Raw genomic sequence first — 22588 nt, forward strand, 5'->3', positions numbered from 1 at the left:
CATGGAAAGTATATTTGGTAAAGAGTGAAAGAGAATGAATTGAATGTTTTTTCGTTCAACTCGTCACAAATTGCACCATTGATGAAGTCGTGATAAACTTTAGACATATTAGGCTTTCCTTGATTAAGTTTTAGGTAGAGGTGAGCAAAAAAACCAAGAAACAGATTAAATCGAGAAAAAAATAACTAAAAAACCGAACCGTAAAAAAAACCGATTAAAATTTTTGTAAAACTTTTCAGTTCGATTCGGTTTCGGTTTCAGAAACCTGAAACCGAAAAAACCCCAACCGAACCGAATCGGTTCAGTTAAGGGGGTACTATAAATACAAAAAAATGCATTCTAATTCTTAACCCTAGCGTCCAGACTCCAGCCGTCCTTGCTCCTAAGTCGCTCTCTCAACCCTCACAATTCATACTTTCACTCACAGATCTATAACAAAATCAATAATCAAGTTAATCCATCTTCATCTATAGCTAGCCACATCCCTCTCCCACACCATCTTCATCTTCAATTCTAACAAACTAGCCAGTCAGCCACATCCCTCTCCCACACGGGCATGAGTCACATGACATACACCACACCGACACACCGAACCTCTACAGTCTAAATCTAGCAAATCAGTCACCTCCCTCTTTCACTCCCGACCTTGAATCGTGTCACAACTCATACCAGGTATGATTTCTTTTTTCTGTCAATCTCTATTTTTATTTTTTTTAACATATGCTCTGTGATTTTGTGTATTTATTGGTATATCCTTAAAAAATCTAGTGGTATTTTGGTTAGAGTTGTATTTTGGTTGATTTTTTTCTCCATTAAAAAATATGTGATTCTATGTGTTCTGTGGATTCTAGGAATATGCTTAAATTTAGCGTAGGGATGATTTTTCTCTGCATTACTGTAGATGCTTAAAATACCTTCTTGATATTTAGTTGAATTAGCTATAGAAAAAGGAAAATAATACGTATAAACTCATGTGCAACCTGCTATAAAATGATCGTGTAGTGCAGGACCAATTGAAGCCTTCTTTATGACATTAACATGCCCCTAATATATGTGTGTGAGTTCCAAAGATTTGTTGGAAAATTTGTGTTTTGCTGTTGAACATATTAATAGGGTATTTTCCAGCGGAGCTGCTCAGATTAAGTAGCAGGCTTTGTTGTGTTTTAAGCAATATATTAGTTTAGTTATTTTGACAATATTTTGAGATCCTTGCCAAGAAACCTCTCCGATCTATATGAAATGATGGTTACATTGCCAACTTGGGTTACTTTGCTTTCCTATGTGTTGATTTTTGTAATGTCTTGCCTACTTTCTCAAAGTTTGCAAAAATTTCAGTGTTATAACTTGAAGTAACTATTATCTAGATCTGATAAATTATGTTGTTCCTTGATGTTCATTAGTACATTTAAGTTATAGCCAAGGCCAAGGTTGGTGAGGTAATTAGCAGGGGGCGGAGGGGAGGTGGCGGAGAAAGTGAAGGGGATTGTGGTGGTGGGGGTGGACATTTGGGTTTAAAGAGAGAGTGGGAGTCCATTTGAGGGGTGAGAAAAGAGAAGGGTATGGGGATTGGAGGAGATTGTTTATGCTGAAAGTTGGTATTTTGTTGAATAATGGGTATGATGGGGTTATGGAATAAGTGAAGCCAAGATACAAGCTTTCTAGGACTTTCATATTGTTTTAAAGATTGTCATTGTCATATGGGAAGGAGTTAACTAATTAGTATTCAAGATTGTATTTGCTTGACCAGGACTATGTTTGATGGGTATTGGTTGTTTAATTAACAATACATGACAGCCAGTTTTTAATATTCTTGCTGAAAGCTTTATAAGAATATTGTATTTTTTTTGTTTTTGTTTTTATTTACTAGTTCTTATGAAGAAATTGAAACCTCAGTTGCTTGAATCTTTATTAAACAACTGGAGACATGGTTATATCATTTATTTCACTGCTCTAAAGCACCGGCTGCAAAATGGGTCATGTTCATTAGTACATTTAAGTTATAGCCAAGGCCAAGGTTGGTGAGGTAATTAGCATGGGGAGGAGGGGAGGTGGCGGAGAAAGTGGAGGGGATTGTGGTGGTGGGGGTGGACATTATTCCATAGGGTTAATTGGAAATATTGGGGATGGTTACTTGCTGCAATTCCAAAAGTATTGGCTTTTACCTGCAACACTGTAGGTACGAGCCTTGAGATCAGCCATGTATATATAAATGTTGAAGGATAGGTTGCAACAAGAATAAGTTTCCTCATTTAGGTTGAGCATTTTCTACTATGCTAAGATGGTCATAATTAAATTCAAGAGGATCTGATTTTTAAAAAAATTTCTCATATGGTGTCTTTCATGAAATACTTCAACTGTGATGATCATCATTCTTCCAGATATCGTTGTTCATATTCTTCAATTTTTCATGACGCATGTGGAATATCTATTCTATTTAAACCACTTTTATTTATTTATTGTTTCTTTTCTTCATTATGAATATGGTATTTGTTTGTGCCGACTTATTTTGTGATTTATTAATTAAATCGTTTGCAATCATTTAACATGTCTAATTTTTTATTTTGTAGAATTTGGTGGAAAGTTACATCTAGCAACGGATGATAATTAATTCAAAAGTTACTTTGATGGTAAAATACTACTTTTTTATTTTTATATATTCTAATTTATTTTATCATGTTATAATTTTAGATCTTGAATTCCAAGTTTTAATGTCAATGGTATTAAGGAATTAAAGTGCAATGTTCTTGTCATCTTGATGTGCTTTTCGATTGGGATGATGTGCACAATGAAGATTTATACTTTTTGCATGAAGTGTTTTATTTTTTATGACAAGGTTATTTGTTGTTTCTTTTTAAGACATTTTGAAGGCAATGCTTTGTAATTTAAATTTTAACGTAATGTGTGTGTTATTTAAACTTTGATGCAGGAGGAGTCCAAAACACAAATATTAGAAAGACTTGCAACATATTGAACATAATATTAGCACTAATAATTTAATATAAATGAATATTCAGTGACAAAATATTAAATATATTATAAAATTTTGTAACAAAATTAGATAATATTAACATTAATTACAATCCTATCAGAAAGCCCATCAGAAACCCATCAGAAAGCCCAAAAAAGCCCAAACAAAAAATGCAGGTTTTCCGGTTTTTATGTTAAAAAACCAAACCGAACCTAACCGAAACCAATCGGTTTGAACCGGTTCGGTTCTGATTTGAATTTTTCAGTTTTTCAAAATTTTATTTTGGTTATTTTTTTAGATAAAAACCGAACCGAACCGAAAATGATCACTCCTAGTGTTAGGCTAGTAACTGACTTGTAAAACTAGTCCTTCTATGAAAATCTTCGATGCTTAAATTAGCAAAAATAGAAAGAATATGTTTGTGAAAATAGTGTTTGTATGCCAAAGTGAGTTTGATTGAGCATGTATGAGCATGAGTGGCTTACTTCAGGACCTTTCTTTTTATGTGGTGTCGTATGGTATTTATAGGTACCAAATAGAACATAGCTTACCTTGTGAAGATCTTACCTGGTAGGGCACAAAAACAGTAACAATGAGTATATGTTTCTCTATAAACTTAACATTGAAGGACAAGTGAGTGCTTAAGAGTAAGCAATGAGAGGTAAGAGTGGCAAGCCAAGAAAGTTGGAGTAGGCTCTGGTTTAAGAATAATTATTGGTGGAAAGGTTGGCCTAGTTAATGAAAGTTTGTTTATTAGCGAGAGAGGGTGGTATATTTTTAAGAAAGTATATTCTTGAGGTTTGTGAGGTTTGTGCCATAGCTTGGTAAGAATAAAAAGTACAGAGATAAAAACGAGGGGTGAGAGGGAGGAAAACCAAGCTTAACTAACAAAGAGTCAGGCTCGATCTAGGCCTGCAACCCAATGGCCCGTTTTGGGTTACTATCTAGCAATATATATGATCAACTATCATCTTCTCTTAAGGATTTATCTCAATCTCTTCTGAAAACTAAAAAGTTTTCATAAGAAAAACATATTTCCTACTATGAATGAGAAAATTACAATAAGACTTAAAGAAATAATTTGAAAGGCTTTTTTTTCATAAGCTCTTATTTGTCACCTTTTATGTTTATCCTTTCATGGTTATAGTGAAGAACCGGCCAAATAACTTTGTCTTGCTCTGAAAATCAAACCAACAAGTCTTATTAAGAGATTTAAAGTATTAGATAAGATCCCAAATTTTATTTCTATGGAAATTAAGATGAGGGTATCATTTTCAATGGTAAGAGTAGAGATTATGTCGACGACAACTTATAGATCATAATGATGTTTTTCAATGTGATTCGTGATAGTTCAGCTCTTTTATCTTCTTTATTTCTCTCCCTTTGTTTTGGTGTGATAATTTAGGGTTTGATTTTATGGAGGCAGTTAGTGGTGGGCAATGGCTGAGATTTAGTGCTGCGATATTTTTTCCTTGTATGGTGGTTGGAGATCAATCCTTTGGGTAGAAACTAGAGATATAGGAGAGGAATTTTTGGCAGAGTTATTGGTCAAGGGTCGAGCTTACGGAGATTATTGATAATTTGGTATAGCACAAACTAGTTATTTGACCCGCGGGTTATATATTGTTTTTTACCAAAAAAACTTATATAAACATACTTTTCCAACATGTTTTTTTACATAAAAAAATTTAAAGTGTGAATTAAAAAATTTATATGTATGTAATCAAATAAACCGAGAACTATCTGTGTTAAATAAATAATAAAAACAGCCATTACTGATAAATGAAGATGAAAATGAAAAAAAATCAAGAGACATACATAGATAAAAAAATACATTACCAGAAAATAGTAAAACATTAATGGAATATTCCGTCAATGTTTAAAGCTTGGTTCCATTGGAAGTGTCATAACCCAATTTTAGGTTCCCCCAAAATCATCTTTTCTCTTTTTAATAAATAAATGAAAACGAAAATGAAAAAAAAATGAAATAGGATCAACAACTTGATGTGTTTCCCCCTTGCATATCTAATCCATTTACCTAAACTCTCACAGATCATTAGGTTTTCTAATAACCATGATGAGATTTAGATTTGTGACAAATTGAGGGGAACAATCGTGTTTTTTTTTTTTTTTTTTGCAGAAAGGAAATGAAAGAAGAAGAAGAAGAAATGAAGGAGGGGGAACAAGAGGGGCCGTATTGTTGGTTATAAATTTAATATTTTCAAAGGGTTTCCCGATGGAAATTAGTGACGGAAAATTATCATCAGTAATTTGATCAAACGACAATAGAATAATTTGATTAAATCAAACAACAATAGAAATAGACACATGAAATTGATTAAATAAAAAAAAATATTATGTAAGGTTGCATATAGTTAAAATATTATCAAAAAAATAAATATTTTTTATCCATATAAAACATTAAAAATATTATAGATGAATTAGAATAATTTGTTCAAAAAATTAAATGTTTTAAAATAATTAAAAAAATAGGTGCTATTTAAAAAAGTCTAACAAAAAAAATAAAAGAGAGAATGATTATTGATTTAAATCTAAATGAAGAATTTATTTTGAAAAAAGACATAAATAAAAAAATAAATAAAAAGGAGAAAGGCCAGGCTAGCACTCATGGCCCATTTAGTAAGGGTCTGAGCGTGCATGGGCCCTTATACATTTTTGTTGGTAGATGTCGTACGCTTTAATTTTTTTGAAAAAAAAAAATTAGACGACATCATTTGACTATGCCTAGATTTTGGTTACTATGGCGGTTGGAAAATTAGGTCTAAAGTTTTTTTTATCTAAAAACTCACTCCCAACCCAATTTTGACCCAAACCACCTTAAAAAAGCCTTGAAACCTGAAATCAATTGAAAACCAAAAATCTTCTCAATCTCAGGTTTGTTATTTAGACACTTTCAATATAAAATAAAACATAAGTGGAACTTCCCTCATCATATGAAACCATTAGATATAAAGATCGACTGTTTTGGTGGCTAGAATCGGTGTCAATATTATTTTTATCTCTTTATTTCTGGAATCCGATAACTTTCTCTCTCCTCTCTCAAACCAGTGGAAAAAAAAAAGAAGAAGTTTTAGGCCAATTTTTCTTTTTTTGAAACTTCAAAAATTAGAGGGATTCCATTGTTATAATTAGTAAACAATGGGGACTAAGGTGAACATTTTGCAAAAAAAATTCTAAAGCATCACTCATCTTCCATGTGCGTTTCATTTTAATCATTTGTTTTTTAATTTTACCCATTATTAAGTCAAATTAACATCCAATCAAGCTCTCATACAGAAAGATAAAAAAAAAAAAAACTTATGGGTAAAATAAATCCACGGTATCCGGAAGCAGTCCACGAGGTAGGGGGGACATTATTTCCCCACACTTTATAAAGTCTTTGTAATAATCAACGAGAGTAAACTTTGATTTGGGACCCGCAATAATTGATTCATATAAAATTACTGCTATTTGTATTATTGTTTTTTCTATATTTTTTTTTATTCAAGGAAACCCCACCTCCCGGAAAGCGCACTTTGTGGGCCCAAATGAGAGAGTAAAATCCCGGCTGTTCCAGGCTCTTATAAAAGGTGCACGTCCTGACTCGAACTTGAGACCTGCTGTGCAGATCTCAAATCCTTTTGTCTTTACGCTACGCCCCTTAGGGGCTATTTTTTTTTTTTCTAAATCATACTTAGCAAAAAAGGAAACGTACATGTTAGATTTTATTTCTCTTATTTGTTGGAATAAAATAAAAATTAAAAAGTATTATTTTCATAACCTTTCCTTTTGTATAAATTAAAACAATAATAATAAGGTTCATGGTGAAAAATTGAATCAAAGGGCAACTAAATAAAAAGTGATGCTGAGGTATACCTTTGGAGCAGGAAAGAGTGGTTTCAACTTTCAAATAAACGAGTTTGACCTTTCCTTGAGTTAAAAAATAGATCTAAAAACTTTTGAAACTTAAACCAATAGTAATTTATATAAACATATTAATATATTAAAAATATTTTTAAAATTAAAAAAAAATGTAAAATCAGAAACAAAACGTGTGGAAGACCGTGAGCGAGTATTTTTCCATGTGAAGCGAACAGCCATCTTGAACGACACGCAAATTAAAGCATTTTCAATCAAGACACAAATAAATCAATTCCAGCAATTTCCATTCCTGTCCTTTCGATCTGTCGGTTGGATAAACTTAAAGATTAATTAATTAATTAAAAATATACTAATACCTGAATTGGTGCATGAATTTTTTTTATTTTTGATTTTGTATAATAGTTTTTGTTATTAAGTGTTTTTTAGAAATATATTTGTCTTGAAGAAATATCAAATTGATTTTTTTTAATAACTGTAATATGTTAACATCCAAAATAAAAAAATAAATAAAATTATTTTAATATATTTTTAAATAAATAAAATATTATATGCCTAAATGTGTTAGCTTTCCAGCTACCCCCAAGCTTACTTTTATTATCATATTATTCGAGTGGTGGTTGTAGATGCTGCCTTTTTGGGTTCCTTGATTTCCTCTTGTACTCTCTAGTCTCTTCTTCCTTGCCTTCTTGTATTTTTAGCTAATTACAAGTCAAGACTAGAATATTGTCACGAGCTACGTTGTGTATAGGATTAATTTTTTTTTAATGTACAAAAACAAATTTAGGCATTGCTAATATTATTTTCATAGAAATAAAAATTTAAAACATGTGAAAATTGATTCGATGTGAAGTGATTGTTTTAGCGGGTTTAAAGACAATCCGAATGACCAATAAAAACATACTTTGATTAAAAATAAATATTTAAGATGAGATCGATAATATATTAGATCGATTCAGGTCAAAATGAGTTAATCTGTTAATCTACATACCAAGACATAAGATCATGATAACCCTATAGAAAGCAAATCAGAACAAATTACGAAGTTCAATCTCCAATAAACTCAATGTTGAATGATGAAAGTGAAAAAAAATCAATTAAAAAAATAACCCGAGTCAACCCAGGTTAACTTGTCAATTTCATGATCAGGTCAGAAGACTACGATAACCATGTAGAAAGCAAATTGAAACAAATTATGAAGCTCAATTCTCAATCAACCTAGTGTTAAATAATTAAGTTGAAAAAAAAATTGATTAAAAAAAACTCAAATCAATTTAAGTTAACTTGTCAAACTCATAACCCGAATTATAAGATGAAGATAACCTTATAGAAAACAGACTGAAAACTGGAAAAAAAAAAAAAAAAACAATAACATAGATTAGGAATTAAAAAAAAGAAAGAAAAACATAACACTAGTCTAATGAAATAGTATTACATGTAGGGTTCCTTTAGTTTTTTTTTTTTTTTTTTTGTTAATAAGATATTTTACGAATTATATATACTGCACACCAAAAAACTTAACTAAATTAAGATCGGGTAGAGACTGAATTAATCTCGGTAAAAGTTAATTTAAGAATTGGTGGATGTTTAGTATTGTGTAACTTTTATAGTTATAGTTTGAAAAGGTAAATTAAAAAAAAGTTATAAATTATAATTTTTTTATAATAAAGATTTCAAGATATAGAGTAGTTATATTTATAATTTATATTAATTAATTAATTAAATATTTTCAAATTTAATAACCTAACAAAACACAATTTAAAGTTTATAGGAATAGTGAAGGTGAATTCAAGCTATAAATTAACACAATACTAACTAGAAATAAGCTATAAATTAACTTTGAGGAATGGTTTTTTTAGATTTATTTTTTAATGGTCATGAGTTTTAATTCTTTCAAAATAATTAAAGATTTATATAATTATTAACTTTAAAATTTATAGGAATAGTTAACTCAAGCTCATTCAAATATTTATATTAATAAAAAAAAAATTAAGCTATAAAGCTAGCATCTCTACCCCCGGTCCCGCACAGTATTTAAGAACACATCCTGTTTTCTCAAATATTCTTGCTCTGTTGTTTCTTCTCTGAAATAATGGATTCGTCAAACTCCAACGAAATTGTTCATGAGTTCTCCCCCTTCTTTCGCATTTACAGAAATGGCAAGGTGGAGAGAATCACAGCTGATACAGAAACTGTTCCACCATCCGATGACCCTTTAACAGGAGTCCAAACCAAAGACACCGTAGTCTCACAAGAAAACAGCCTGTCTGTCCGTCTTTTTATCCCCAAAATCACAGATCCAACCCAGAAGCTTCCTCTCCTGATATACATCCATGGCGGTGCATTTTGCATTGAGTCTCCTTTCTCTTCTCTATACCATAACTACCTCACCGATTTAGTCCACAACGCTAATGTTATAGCCGTGTCTGTCCAATATAGAAGAGCCCCAGAGCACCCTCTCCCTGCAGCATATGATGATTCATGGGCTGCAATCCAATGGGTTGCTTCACATGTAAATGGTGAAGGGTCTGAGTCCTGGCTTAATGGGCACGCAGATTTTGATAGAACCTTTTTGGCTGGTGATAGTGCTGGTGCTAATATTGCACATAACATGGCTGTGAGAGCTGGAACTACGAACGGCCTAAATGGGGTTAAAATTGTTGGTGTGGTTTTGGCGCACCCATTTTTTGGTAACAATGAGCCGGATACTTTTAGTCCGGTGATAGAGTTTATCTTTCCTTCTGTTAGAATCTATGATGATCCCAGGATTAACCCGGCCGGCGCAGGTGGGGCGGAGCTGGCTAGCTTGGGGTGCGCTAGGGTGCTAATTTTTGAGCAGTCGCTCTTAACGAATAGACAGGTGTAATGGGTAGCAAGAAAAGAAGGAAGTCGTTATAGGTAATAGCTGTCTATTGGTTTGAATGCCTCTCCTGGTAAGAGCTATCTTTTTGATATATTGAAAGTGTCGCACATTAGGCTGAAAAACAGTCATTACATAACAAAATAAACAAGGTAGCAGATATCAAGTCGTAGATTCTGCTAACATCCCCTTTAAATTGATGTTTGGTGATCTAGAAGTATCGATTTATCAATAATAAATTAATGGCGAAGATGAGAGAAATCCTTGGTGAAAACATCAGCAATTTGGTGTTTAATGGAAATGTGTGGAAGAAATGAGGGCATGCCAAGAAACATACATCAACCTATAACAAAATAACAAGTATCCACACAATCAACTTAATGGGCATCATTAAAGCCCATAACGGTAAAGAATTTCCTGAAAGGAAGAATAAGCCGTGACTGGATGTTCCTTTGAGATATCAAAGAAGACAGTGAGCAAATATGTCTGGGATAGAGCTTGCATATACCGATTAACCTGATGAACAACAAACGAGATATCAGGTCGAATAATGGTCAAATAATTCAAATTACCCACCAATTGTCGATACATCGAAGGATCAGATAAAATCATCATCCTACTTATGCAACTTTAAATTTACCTCTATATGAATAAGAACTGAATTACTGTTTTGAAGGCCGACTAAAGAAATAAGTTCTTGGGTATACTTATGTTAATGTAAGAGCGTGTTATTCTTTCATGCTTCCCGTGCAGTAACTTTGAATTTTCTTCAGTAATTTGTATTTCATGTTAGAGTGCTTTTGTTCCAGAGATGTATTTGTGTCTAGATGATTAATCTACTGTACTAAGTCACCAATCAACCTTTTTTTTTTCTTTTTTAATGAAGCGTTAATTAATATCTTATGATTAATCTAGTGGAGTCAACATCGGGTTAAATTAGGTAATTAAGTTCTTACTGCATCCATTGGATTTGACTGAATTAATTACTTTATTAATTAAGTTTTTGCTGCATCCTTTGGAAATTGATGAAATGTAAAGAGTAGAGTAAAATACATTGTCTCATAAGATGAAATGACATAAATACAAGGCGAAATTTGAGGAATATTTTGTAATGTTTAATCTAAATGAAAATTGTAAAATAAGGAACTCAACTAGAAGAAACGTCAAGCGAGTAGAAAGTAGTGCTGATAATCTTTTTATTATTATTATTATTATTATTATTATTATTTATTAATATGGATGTCCGGATCAGTTTGCGCGTACCTCGACTAATTCTATGAGCCTTAAAATTAACGACCATGTAACCTCCCAATGATCCTGAGGTTTGTGAAACTCAAACTGGTGATTTTTAGGGAACAAATCTAGGATCTGACCAGTTGAATTACACCCTAAAGATTGATAATTTTTTCATTATTGACTCATTCGGACAAATTTGGAGGTGTTAATTTGATTTGGAGGTTATGTAGTTTTTTTTAAAAGGTACAACTTTGTTAAAGTATAAACTAAACCTTCAAAAGTTTAAAATATATACTTTTTATATGAATTTAAAAAAAAATCACCTCTAAACCAAATATCGTCCAAAGTATTTTTTATCAAAAAAAATATAAAAATGACTGAGATTGTTTTTAAGGTATTTTTTTAAAAATATATTAAAATAACATATATTTTTTTAATTTTTTTAATTTATTTATAATAACAGTACATTAAAACAGAGACAAAGTCAGTGAACACTAGCAGTCCGTAAAGACGGATTGAAATCATAATTCCACGCGAACGGTTGATCACATTCATAATTCTATGGATTGAAATCATAAAAATGTCAAAATAATCACAAAAAGACCCAGAGCGGTCCAATAGGATTACAATTCAAGAATAGTGTTCGTCACCTGCTCATCACTCACATCCATAGAAAAGCAAGAGATTTTTTTCTCTCTCTCTTTGACTTGTCTTCATTCATTTAATCCAAGTCCATCACTCGACACCCGTACATATAATTAAAAAATAATAATGAAAAAAAATTAAACACATTAGAATTTATAATTCGGGTCAGGCGGGTTAGATTATAAAATCTAAGTAAATTCAATATTTTATCATATTAATATTTTAAAAAATATATATAATCTTAGGATATTGGTTCTTCTTTTAGATAATTTCTTTTTATGTAGATGTACATTCTTGTTCTTTGTTGAATTTTTTTTAATGAGATAGGCTACGAAACTCAACTCAATTTTTTATTTTAGTTTAAAAAATGATGGCGTTGAACTACCATTTTATATAGATGGTATTTGATATTACAGTCCAACCATATTTTTAAAGATTTTTTTATTTTTTTAACTTTAATTTTTTTTAAAAATTATTTAAATATATTTTCAAAAAATATTTTAAAAAACAGCATCCCAAACATGCTATCTATTAGTTTAACTAGCATGTATTTTCGTTGTTATCGCAAGGTGCAGAGGCGCTGCCGGAGTCAAGATGTCTAATTTAAGGGGTGTTTGAGAGTATGGTAGAGATTATTTTTAAAGTGTTTTTCACTTAAAAATACATCAAAACAATACTTTTTATTTTTAAAAAATTATTTTTGATATCAGCACATCAAAATTATCTGAAACACCAAAAAATAGTAATTTGAAACAAAGAAAAAAAATAAAAAAATTTAAATTTTTTTAATAACACTTTTAAAATGCAAAAAAAAATATTATTCTATAAATATTATTACTAATAGAGTGATTATTAGTCTATATTATTAATATTACATGGCGCGCCAAGGCCCACCAATTTAACAATTTTTCTATAAATAAGTTATTGTTCTCACGTGGAACATTATTGTCATGAGATGAAAAACACCAATGGGCAATGGCAAGTGTTTGAGTAAAACCAGTAATCACATAATGATTCCAGCAAGACATGTGAAAAACTGAGTAACGTACAAGAATTATTCAAAACGCTTGTATAAGAAACGACAATAAAGATGCTGTGTTTGTCCGCGCGCGGGTTCCTTTAAAAGCGTGTTTGGCAGTATGGTTGCGGGTACTTTTCAAATAACTTTTTATACCAAAATATATGTCAATGATGTTTTTTCATTTTTTAAAAATCATATTTGACATTAGCACATCAAAACGATCCAAAATGTACAAACCATATTAAATTTTAGTAAAAAAAAATTAAATTTTTTGGAAACGCAGCCGCAACCACGTTCTCAAACGTTCCCTAAGAAATCTTTCTCAGCCACACAAACGAGGGCTTTCTCGCATCCCATTTTTTACAAGTTCAATTGATTTGATTTAGTAGGTTAGATATTATTATATTTATATAAATATATATTTATTATTAATAAAGATTTAATTTATTTTTAATATTTATATAATATTAGATTAACAAATCTAGAGTAAAGATAAATTTTATGAGATAAAAATACTTTATAAAGAAAATTATAAAGTTATTATAATTACAGAATGTCTATTGCATCAAAATATTGTTCCTAAAATGTTCTTGTTTGATTCTCTTTTAAATACTAGATATTCAAATATGTAGGTGCTTAATATAAGACATGTACACTAAACTAACCAGTATGAGAATTTCATATGGTGAGATCATCTATGTCTATGGAAAGACTCACATGATAGTTGTGTAAGTGATCTTTAAACTTGAGATCACTAAGTTATCTTATATAGAAAATGTTATGATTTGATCCTGTTATATGTTATCTTCATCAAGGTAACAAAAAGGTAGGCATTGGGTGTAACATGAACTATATAAAGGTACTTGGATGATCAAGAGATGATTCATCACCCTAAGTAAATTAGGGAAAATATTTCATATGTTCTCAAATAATATTGATTGAGAAATCCTTGGCCAAGATAAAATGAAATTTGAAAAGGGTTTCAAATCTTATTCAAACAATTAATGACTATTATGTAGAAAGCAAACATGATTTAACACGCCAAACATAATTCATGCTTTAATGTTAAATCAAAACATTATTGATGAAAAGATATTAATTACACTAAGAGAAACCAGTCACTAAAAGGTTAAGTAAAACCACTAATAACTTTTCTAATATTTAGGGGATCATGACACGTTGCTAGACGATGCATTTGATCTTCAAATATAAATTAATCAATTGTTGAATTAATAATAAATTAAATTGTTTAATTTATTTAATTCTATTTAATTATAATTATAATTTATTTTGGGTTATCATATTAGGAACCTAATAGGTCACACATATTTAAAACCATTAGTCAGAAATTAAACTGAGATGATTTAATTAAGTATGACTTTATTAAAATATTTTTTAGAAATTAAGGACCAGGTTATAATTAATTCATAGATTATAATTCTAGACCTAGAAAAATCAAGTAAAGACTTGATTGAGTTAATTTATAAAATTATCCTAAATTAATATATGAATATTATTCAAGGAGCAAAATCATATTTTACCAATTTATAGGGTTTTTTTAAATTTTCCTACAAGTAGTAAGTTATGTCTCTATTTTATCAAGTGAGGAGTGGTTGTCTGTTAGATAGGAAAACTGCGTAAACATAATATTAGAGTTAACACTCTAGGCATAACAATCTCTCTATTTTAAATAGTGATTTAAGAGATTTTTCACGGGTGGTTCGTGTGGATTTGATGCGAACCTCGTGATCAGGTGGTCACACAACCCACACGTAGAGACACCAATTCCCGGAAAGTCAAGTAAATCAGGTTTGATAGGAGTGTGATACAAAGATAACTTGTACCTAGGCACCAGCACTATTGAAAACGGAGATCCCCACCCAACGAATATTGATTCGCGAACGAGAAGTATAAGGATGACGCCACGAAGACAATTGTTCTTCGATAAGTCGTTTTTCAGTTCTTTAGAGAACCATGGAAGGGAGATTATCTCACCAACATACACATACACACACAAAGTGCGACAAATAAGAAGTTTTATTAATTTGAATTGTCTAACCTTACATGTCTGGTTATGCCTTTATTTATACTCACTCTAGACTTAAATAAACCCTAATAGACCCCCCTTAAGTGGATTTATATAAAGCCCACTTACAATTGATCCAAATAAGTAATAATAACCCAAAAACTAAAAAGAAAATAATACAAATCCGAAAATTATCATCATAAATATGCTAGAATCAGATTTATCACCATTAAGAAGTTCCAAATAGACTAGGAAATCTGATCTGAAGGTAGAATTTATTCTGAAGTCTTCTTTCCTTTTTGTAGCTAGGATGAATAAGGAATCCTTGTAAGAAAAGGATTCTGAACATTTATAAATCATTGCCACACATGGAAACTATATTGCAGCCCATTAAAGATCTTTGGAGAATTAAGAGATTCCCAAAATAAGCTGCCATATCCTTTTAGGAAAAGAATCCTAGCCAAATAGGAAGTCCACATGTCAAAAGGAAGTAAATAACAAAATTCGTACAGCCTCTGTTGACCCATGTTTCGATGCCTTGCCAAACTCCGATTGACTTGAAATTTTAAAGCAAGGTAGGACAACATGTCAGGAGACTCCACATATAATTGCAGCTCGATCCAACGGTCGGATTGAGAATTATAACTGTTGTCGTAAAACTGGATAAGTGCACTTTTTACGTCAAAATCCGAATTTGACCTTACCTGGATCGTATCAGGATTACTGTTGGAGGCCAAGCAAATTGGAAAACTTGTGGTTTGCGACAACCCAACTTTTAAGAAATTATTCAAAGCCGAAGAAGATCAGATCTTCAAGTAATAAATTCCTAAACAACTTTAGATCTAGCTAACAGGATCATAAGGACTCCCGAATAATTTTGTTTCATAGTTTCCGCAGCATGTATGATATTTGGGAACCCAACAATGAAACCTTGATAGCCCTAGATAGAGCAAATTAAAACAAATTATAAAGCTCAATTTCTAATAAACACATTGTTGAACAATAAATTTTTTTAAAAAATCAATCTAAAAAAAACACAATAAAATGACATAAGTCTACTCAGGTTAACTTGTAAAACTTGTGACTTGGGCCATAAGACCATGATAATCTCATAAAAAACAAACATAAACAAATACAAAGATGGAAAAAACATAATAAAACCGAAACATATCTGCTGAAAATTAGCCAAGAAATCTAGAATGGACTGAGATTCAGAGCGAGATGAATTTTTTTCTGAGTTATTCTGTGTTTTTAAATGATATGAGATATACCGATCATTTCAAGCGGAACAGAATGAAATTAACAACCTTAAAATCCACAACACATTTTCAAAATTTGCATACTCATTTAGCTAGGGCTCAAGCTCATGACCATTAACATGTGAAACAATCCACTAAATTTGAGCCCATGAATCATCTTAAGCAATAATGAGAGGATGTTGTTGGGCTTATCTATACTTAATGACTATAAGTAAAGCACTAGCTTTCTTACCCAAAGAAACAAGGTAATCAAACTATACAAGGTAATCAAAACAATTTCGATCTCTTTTATAATAGTACTATTGGAGACTCATTCGTTAAGTTTATCCATGAATAGTATTATTTTAGGCTCATTGGTGAATTTGATCAGCGATTTTAAAGAGGAAAAGTAGAGTGGAGAGCAAGGCTGTCAAAAATTCTTTTTTGACACGACAAGACACGAAAAATACAATATAAACTCGGATCATAAAATCGTAAGTAATTTTTTTAACTAATTATATATTGATAATTCTAGTCAAGAAATTAAATTACATTAAAATCTGATAAAATGAGTCAACAATATTATAATCAATGAATGATTTAAATAAAATGAGAGAGATAGATAATATGAATTAATAAATTAATGACATGGAGAAATAAAAAGTCTCAGAACAAAATTTCTCAATACAGGGGATCACTGAAAGGTAGGAAGCACACCTAAACCCAGTGACAACCTGGTTGTTCCCATCACAATAAGTCTTGATAGGCCCCTTTTGGATTGCAAACTAATGAGTTTAAATTAGTAATTAACTAACATAAATTCAATAATGAAATAAATCCATGAACAATGTCTAATGCGCTAAAAAAATTCAAATTAAAAATAATTTTTTAAAATTAAATAAATAAATAAAATAGAATAATAAAAAAGTCTTCATGTTAAAACTCCTCCATATAGCCTGAATTTTTAATTTTTGTATATTCTTGGCAGATTTAAGTCCTGATTTCAAACATGTCGTTCTCTCTCGTTTGGATGAATTATTGGGCCAATGATATATAGTTGGAAAGTTTCAGATGTTTAGTTTCTATCCCAACTTTAATCGAAACAAAATTCCACCAGTAGCTCTAGATATGTCCCAAACAATACACGAAGGTATTGTTTGATATATTCGATAATATTAGTTTACTAAATTTGATCCTCTGAAATATTATGTTTCCTACCTCCATTTGACCTGAAAATTTACCATAATATATTTTCATGTATATAATATTTCTCTATAAAATTTCAGCTTTATCTAATATACGGTTTGAAAGATATGTTTAATCTCGCAAAACTAGTCAGCAGACATTTTAAGGTCAAATTTGGACCTGACTTGCTTCATATCACAAATTTAGTAAACTTTTAAAATCGGACAAAGTTTACAGAGTTTACTAATTTTGTATTAGTTAAATCTGATTTTACTAATTTCAAGTTTTTAATTTAATTTAACATGTTAGATATATATTAACTTATAAAATCATAAAATTTTATGAATTAACTCATAATTTTAATAATCTTGATGGAGATGTTGTTTTCTTATGAAACAAGGGTGTCGTAGATCTCTCTACAAGGCCATTTTGTATACCCGAAAAACAGAGAGGAATTCGTGGGCTATTTCAGTGGGATTTGTTCCCATTGTAGATAGAAAACAATAAATGGCTAAGCAATAGAAATTAATGTTAAGAAAGAAACTGCAAAGTATACGGTGCTTTTCAAAATTATTTGTCGTTCAAAATTTTTTTAGATTTATTTTTTATTTTTAATAGTAATATATAGAATTATAAAAAAAATACTGAAAAAATATAAATTTAATAATTTTTAAGATAAATATACTCCTAAAATACATCTAAATAGAGTTTAAAACAGGCTTGAAGCATGAAAGGGTGCCTAACAGTAACAGGTGGATTTTGCTGGAACAAATAATAATCCATTTGCAATGGAATCTTTGCAGGTGGGGCCATGTGCAAGGCACGTTCTTTTGTCCTTGTAACGTAGACTCTTAAAGGTTGCCCTGCCCCCACTTCCCAAGTGAATCTTAATGCATGCTTAAGCATCCTTTGAATAATTGGTTTTAGTAAATTTAAAATAAGAAATGCATTGTAACGAAAATTACTAATATAGTAATTATTAGTCTTTATTATTAATATTACATGACGAGCCAGGGCCCATCTTTTCCAATTTAATTATTTTTCTATAAATAAATTATTGTTCTCACGGGGAACATTTTTGTCACGTGATGAAAACACCACTGGCAAGTTTTCGAGTAAAACACTAAAACCAGTACCAATGACAAAAAAAAAAAAAAAATTGTAAGAAACCAACTCCCAAACAAAGCATCAAATTGTAAATGCTTCAAGTGAAATAACATGATAATTCCAGCAAGACATGTGAACGTGCAATAATTATTCAAAACGCTTGTATAAGAAACGGTTCCGTTTTGTAGGGCCATAAAGTACTATTACTCACTCCATAGTCATGAAATCAACGACCTTCTTGTTTAGGGCATCTGTCTCTCCACACTGTTTGAACGCGTTAAAGCAATGATCCTCTCCTTTGGTCTCATAAAACTCCACTTTTCCAGGCCACCCACTCGTAGCCAAGGTCTTGTAATAAGCCTCCCCTCTATCCCTCAAGAAATCTTTCTCCGCCACACAAACGAGGGCTTTCTGGCATCCCATTTTTGACAAGTTGGGATCCACCGCTGGATTCAATCTTGGGTCGTCATCGCCCCCGGAACTTGTAGGACACAAATATTTGTGCATTTCATCTACGTCTTTATACCCGAAGAACGGGTGCACGAGGATCACACCGGCAAGTTTCAAGCCCGCCCAGCCATTAGCGCCTACTTGAACCGCTAAGTAATGGGCTATATTTGCCCCAGCACTCTCGCCCGTTAAGAAAACCTTCCCGAAATCCACATGGTTGTTAAGCCATGGCTCGGGTCCAAGCCCGTTAGAATGACCAGCAATCCACTCCAGCCCATCCCATGAATCGTTGTAAGCAATCGGCAGGAGGTGTTCAGGGGCCAATCTGTAGTCGATAGAGATGGCAATAACGTTGCCTCGGCTCACTATTGGAGTGAGAACGTTTTTTGTTAGAATGTGAAACGCTGATCCAACACAAAAGCCACCACCATGATAGTGGACTAGGAGGGGCAGCTTTTGATCTGACCCCACAATTTCTGGGATAAAAATTCTGGCCTTGACGCCACTGTCTGGTGAGATCACAACATCTTTGGATAGGACCCCAGTTTCCGGGTCCAGGCCAGCAGGAAGATCCTCCAGGACCAGAGACCTCTCTATTCTGCCATCTTTGTAAACTTTGAAGAAGGGTGAAAAATCATGAGTTATTTCATTGCTGTTATCCATATCAAATTTGAGAGAGAGAAAAGAGAGAGGAAGTAGTGTTTTAGGTATGGCAGGGAGGAAGAGCAAAACTAAAAGTGCGGGCACAGGCATATATGGTAAGATAAAATTTATCAAGTCACAAGTAAAGTAATTAATTAAGCTGGAACTGTAGGTGACAACTCAGGCATACAACATGTCAACCTATGTTAGGTGGGGAGTGAAGATATGAAAATAATGTTTTTGGATACCTGCACATGGATCTATTAGTCTATTTAAGATCCTATAAATTAAAATAGAAGATTTTCTCATGTATTCATTAATTCGAACAGCTACAGCCATGATTGGATGCGAATTTTTTTTTTTCTTTATTGATGCGAGTTATGAGTAGGTGACGAATTAAATGAATGATGATGACAGGTCAACGAGAAAAAAAAATCAATTATTCTGCAAAATAAGGTATTTTTTACGAAGGACAGCTACCGCCGACCGACCACCATCTTCTCTTCTTAATTTTTTTTTTCATGTTTTTTGGTTTAGCTACATGCACCGATGCCCAGAATCCCATGCTCTGACCTAAAAATTCTAGCAGTAGATGAAAACTTTGCGAAAGGTAATGGTCACTCTAAACTTCTATTTCATGAACTTGTGTTGTTGTATTCTTATAAAAACCAATATTGACCAAATTTTAGATGTTTTGAAAAATCCTGTTTTTTGTAATGTATTTCGCTATTGCCTAGAGCTTATTTGGTCCCTTCATAAAACTAAGGGATGATTACAGGCTCTAGGGCTGGCCATGAGAAACATGTAGGGGAAGTGATGAGTTGAGCTTAATTTTAAGAAATGCAAAGTTATTTTGATGTGTATGTGTTGTATGTATGTTGTGGGATAGATTGTATGGGTGTTATAAGATTTTTGTAAGGATGTTTTTCAAAGTTAATGGAGAAAGTGTTGAGTTGTGTAAAGATTGAAATTATATAGAATAAAAGTAGTGGAATTGGATTAAAAATGGAAGAAAAATAATTATGAAATTTGTAATGTTGTTTACACGTTGGATGGCACGGAAGGGGTGTGCTCATGATTTTTGGATCGAAGGAGTTTTGGATGTTTTGGGATAAATCATAAAATTATGATTTGAAAGGATTCATGAGTTGTCATCTAATATTATGGTCACAATAAAACCTAATGGTCTGCAAGAGTCTGGATAAAGAGACTGGTTGTGCAAAGAAAAAACGTATTACCCCCAGTGCACCTTATCTATGGTAAGTTACATCGTTGAAGGTTCAAAGTCATGTTTCTATTCGTTAGTCAGTCTAAGATTTAAGAAAAATCCTTCTTAATAAGGATATACTTATCTCATCAGGTTAAAACTTAATCATTCTAAAATCCAAAAAAAATTGTCTAAGGTTAAAAAAAAAAATCATTCTCAGTGAGGAGATTCTTTTCTCATCAGGTTATAATCTAACAATCCTAAAGCCTAAAAAAATAAATAAAAAAAGTTTTTTATTTGAAATTTTGGTCAAATCCTAATGCATAATCACAAACTTGTTATGATACCCATTAAAGATTTCTTTTCTATTTTTCAAAGTATGATAAAATGCAATTTATATATTTTTTTATGAAATATGCATGGAAATTTTATAACTTGGCAATATGCACACAAAATAAAATATATTTTTGTATTTTTGAAATGATAATTTAAAAAAAATTGGAAATTTTTGAAATATTGGAGAAAAACAAGTAGTTTTAATACTCGGTCAGTATCTTACAGTAAAAGTCTACGACCCCGATATTTAAGTGAAATGGTTAGAAAAATATACGAGGGACCCACAAATAATTTTAAAATGATCCTTGAATCTTTTCAGAACTTTTAGAAATTATTTTAGGGTTTGTTTGACAAAAGCACAAAAAATAAGAATATAAACACTGTTGGAAAATTAGCAGGGCGAGTTTGCTAAACACGCTCTTAACAAAAGAGTTAAAGGCTTTAAAAAATACCGTGAGACTGTGTTTGACAAACGCGTTTTAAGGACAAACATTGTGTTTTTTCTTTGATAAAAATTGATCATGCCAAACATTGCCTTATTAAAAAATAGGTTAAGCCTAACCACATGGGTTGGGCTTCCTAGACCATAGACCCAAGCCCACAAACACAACCTGAAACCAAAAAAGAAGAAAACAAAGATCAAAGGGGAAAAACATTTGAATTTGCTCAAGAACACCAAGAACTTGAACAAGATTAAAAAGCAGACTAGATCGAATCGAAATGAAAGCAGAGAGACATGTAAACACAATATTCAAACAAGAATCTAAGGTGACTCAAATATTACGATTATTTGATTCTATGCAAAAAAAAAAGAAAAAAAAAAGATTAAAAACCATTAAATCGGTGTTTTAAAGCCATAAAAGTCTTAGATTAAAAATCAACAGACATGCACACACACACAAGAACTATCAATCGACCAAAATGATTCAGAAAACAACGACATATGACAAAGTTCAACAGATGAATGGTAACCTAGAAAAGTTAGCAAACCCAGAAACCTAACAAAAGGTCTAAACCCATAAAAAGTGAGATAAAACTAAAAAAAACAGCCTTAATCTAGCAACCTAAGCTTAAGCATGGTTAGTATAAATTGTTTGAATCATCAAAATAATAAGAAATAAAAGATTAAAAGCTGAAACAATAAGCAAGAACCATAATGACAATAAGCAGAAAAAGCCTCTGTCTATGCATAAATATTATTCCATTGATCATAAACATTATTTTGAATCTTAAACAACATGCTTATAACTTCAGCAAACCCAACAAACCAAATTAAAACAAACTAAACCACAACATTATCAAAACCTAAAACATATTATCATAACTTCAAACAAGATTATCTTAACATCAAAGCATATAAAAACAACATTCTATACTAATATTTTCCATTCTGTAATTATATTATAACACATCAAAATAAGGCAATATACAAAACTTGAGCATATACAATCTATATTCAAAGCATGTTTAAACATTTCAAATAATAAGCATAGCCTTAAAAGTAATAAATGACTTTAAAAAATGCATAACAAACATAATAAAAATAATTTAAAAGACAAAAATAAAGAGGGAGGAGGTGTGCTCATTGAGTTCCACCTTCTTATCAAAGTTTGAAGGTTTACCAGAAAGTTGATTCCTTTTTTGGATTCTTTGCTTTTTTTCCCTTGATTTTCAACTTCTTTGCAATCTCAAATTGATCTAGATTTCCCTTCTTCATTTTTAAAACACAATCTTTTTTATCTTTCTTTCCTTTTTATTCTAAGTATTCTATTGATTTTTTGTATTTTC

At 31.4% G+C, this 22588-nt stretch overlaps 2 protein-coding genes across 2 annotated transcripts; one reads left to right on the forward strand and one right to left on the reverse strand.

The window, feature by feature from the left end:
• The first annotated feature begins 8862 nt into the window (after positions 1–8862).
• LOC18097809 (probable carboxylesterase 5) lies at positions 8863–9728 on the forward strand. The gene has a single exon (XM_006384371.3). It carries the CDS (start codon positions 8940–8942, stop codon positions 9711–9713), a length of 774 nt encoding a protein of 257 aa, XP_006384433.2. The 5' UTR covers positions 8863–8939; the 3' UTR covers positions 9714–9728.
• Positions 9729–18217: 8489 nt separating this feature from the next.
• On the reverse strand, positions 18218–19385 carry LOC18097810 (2-hydroxyisoflavanone dehydratase). The gene has a single exon (XM_006384372.3). It carries the CDS (start codon positions 19366–19368, stop codon positions 18373–18375), a length of 996 nt encoding a protein of 331 aa, XP_006384434.2. The 5' UTR covers positions 19369–19385; the 3' UTR covers positions 18218–18372.
• Between the last annotated feature and the right edge of the window lie 3203 nt (positions 19386–22588).

Source organism: Populus trichocarpa, chromosome 4 (assembly GCF_000002775.5).
Source record: "Populus trichocarpa isolate Nisqually-1 chromosome 4, P.trichocarpa_v4.1, whole genome shotgun sequence".
NCBI classification, from domain to species: Eukaryota; Viridiplantae; Streptophyta; class Magnoliopsida; order Malpighiales; family Salicaceae; genus Populus; species Populus trichocarpa.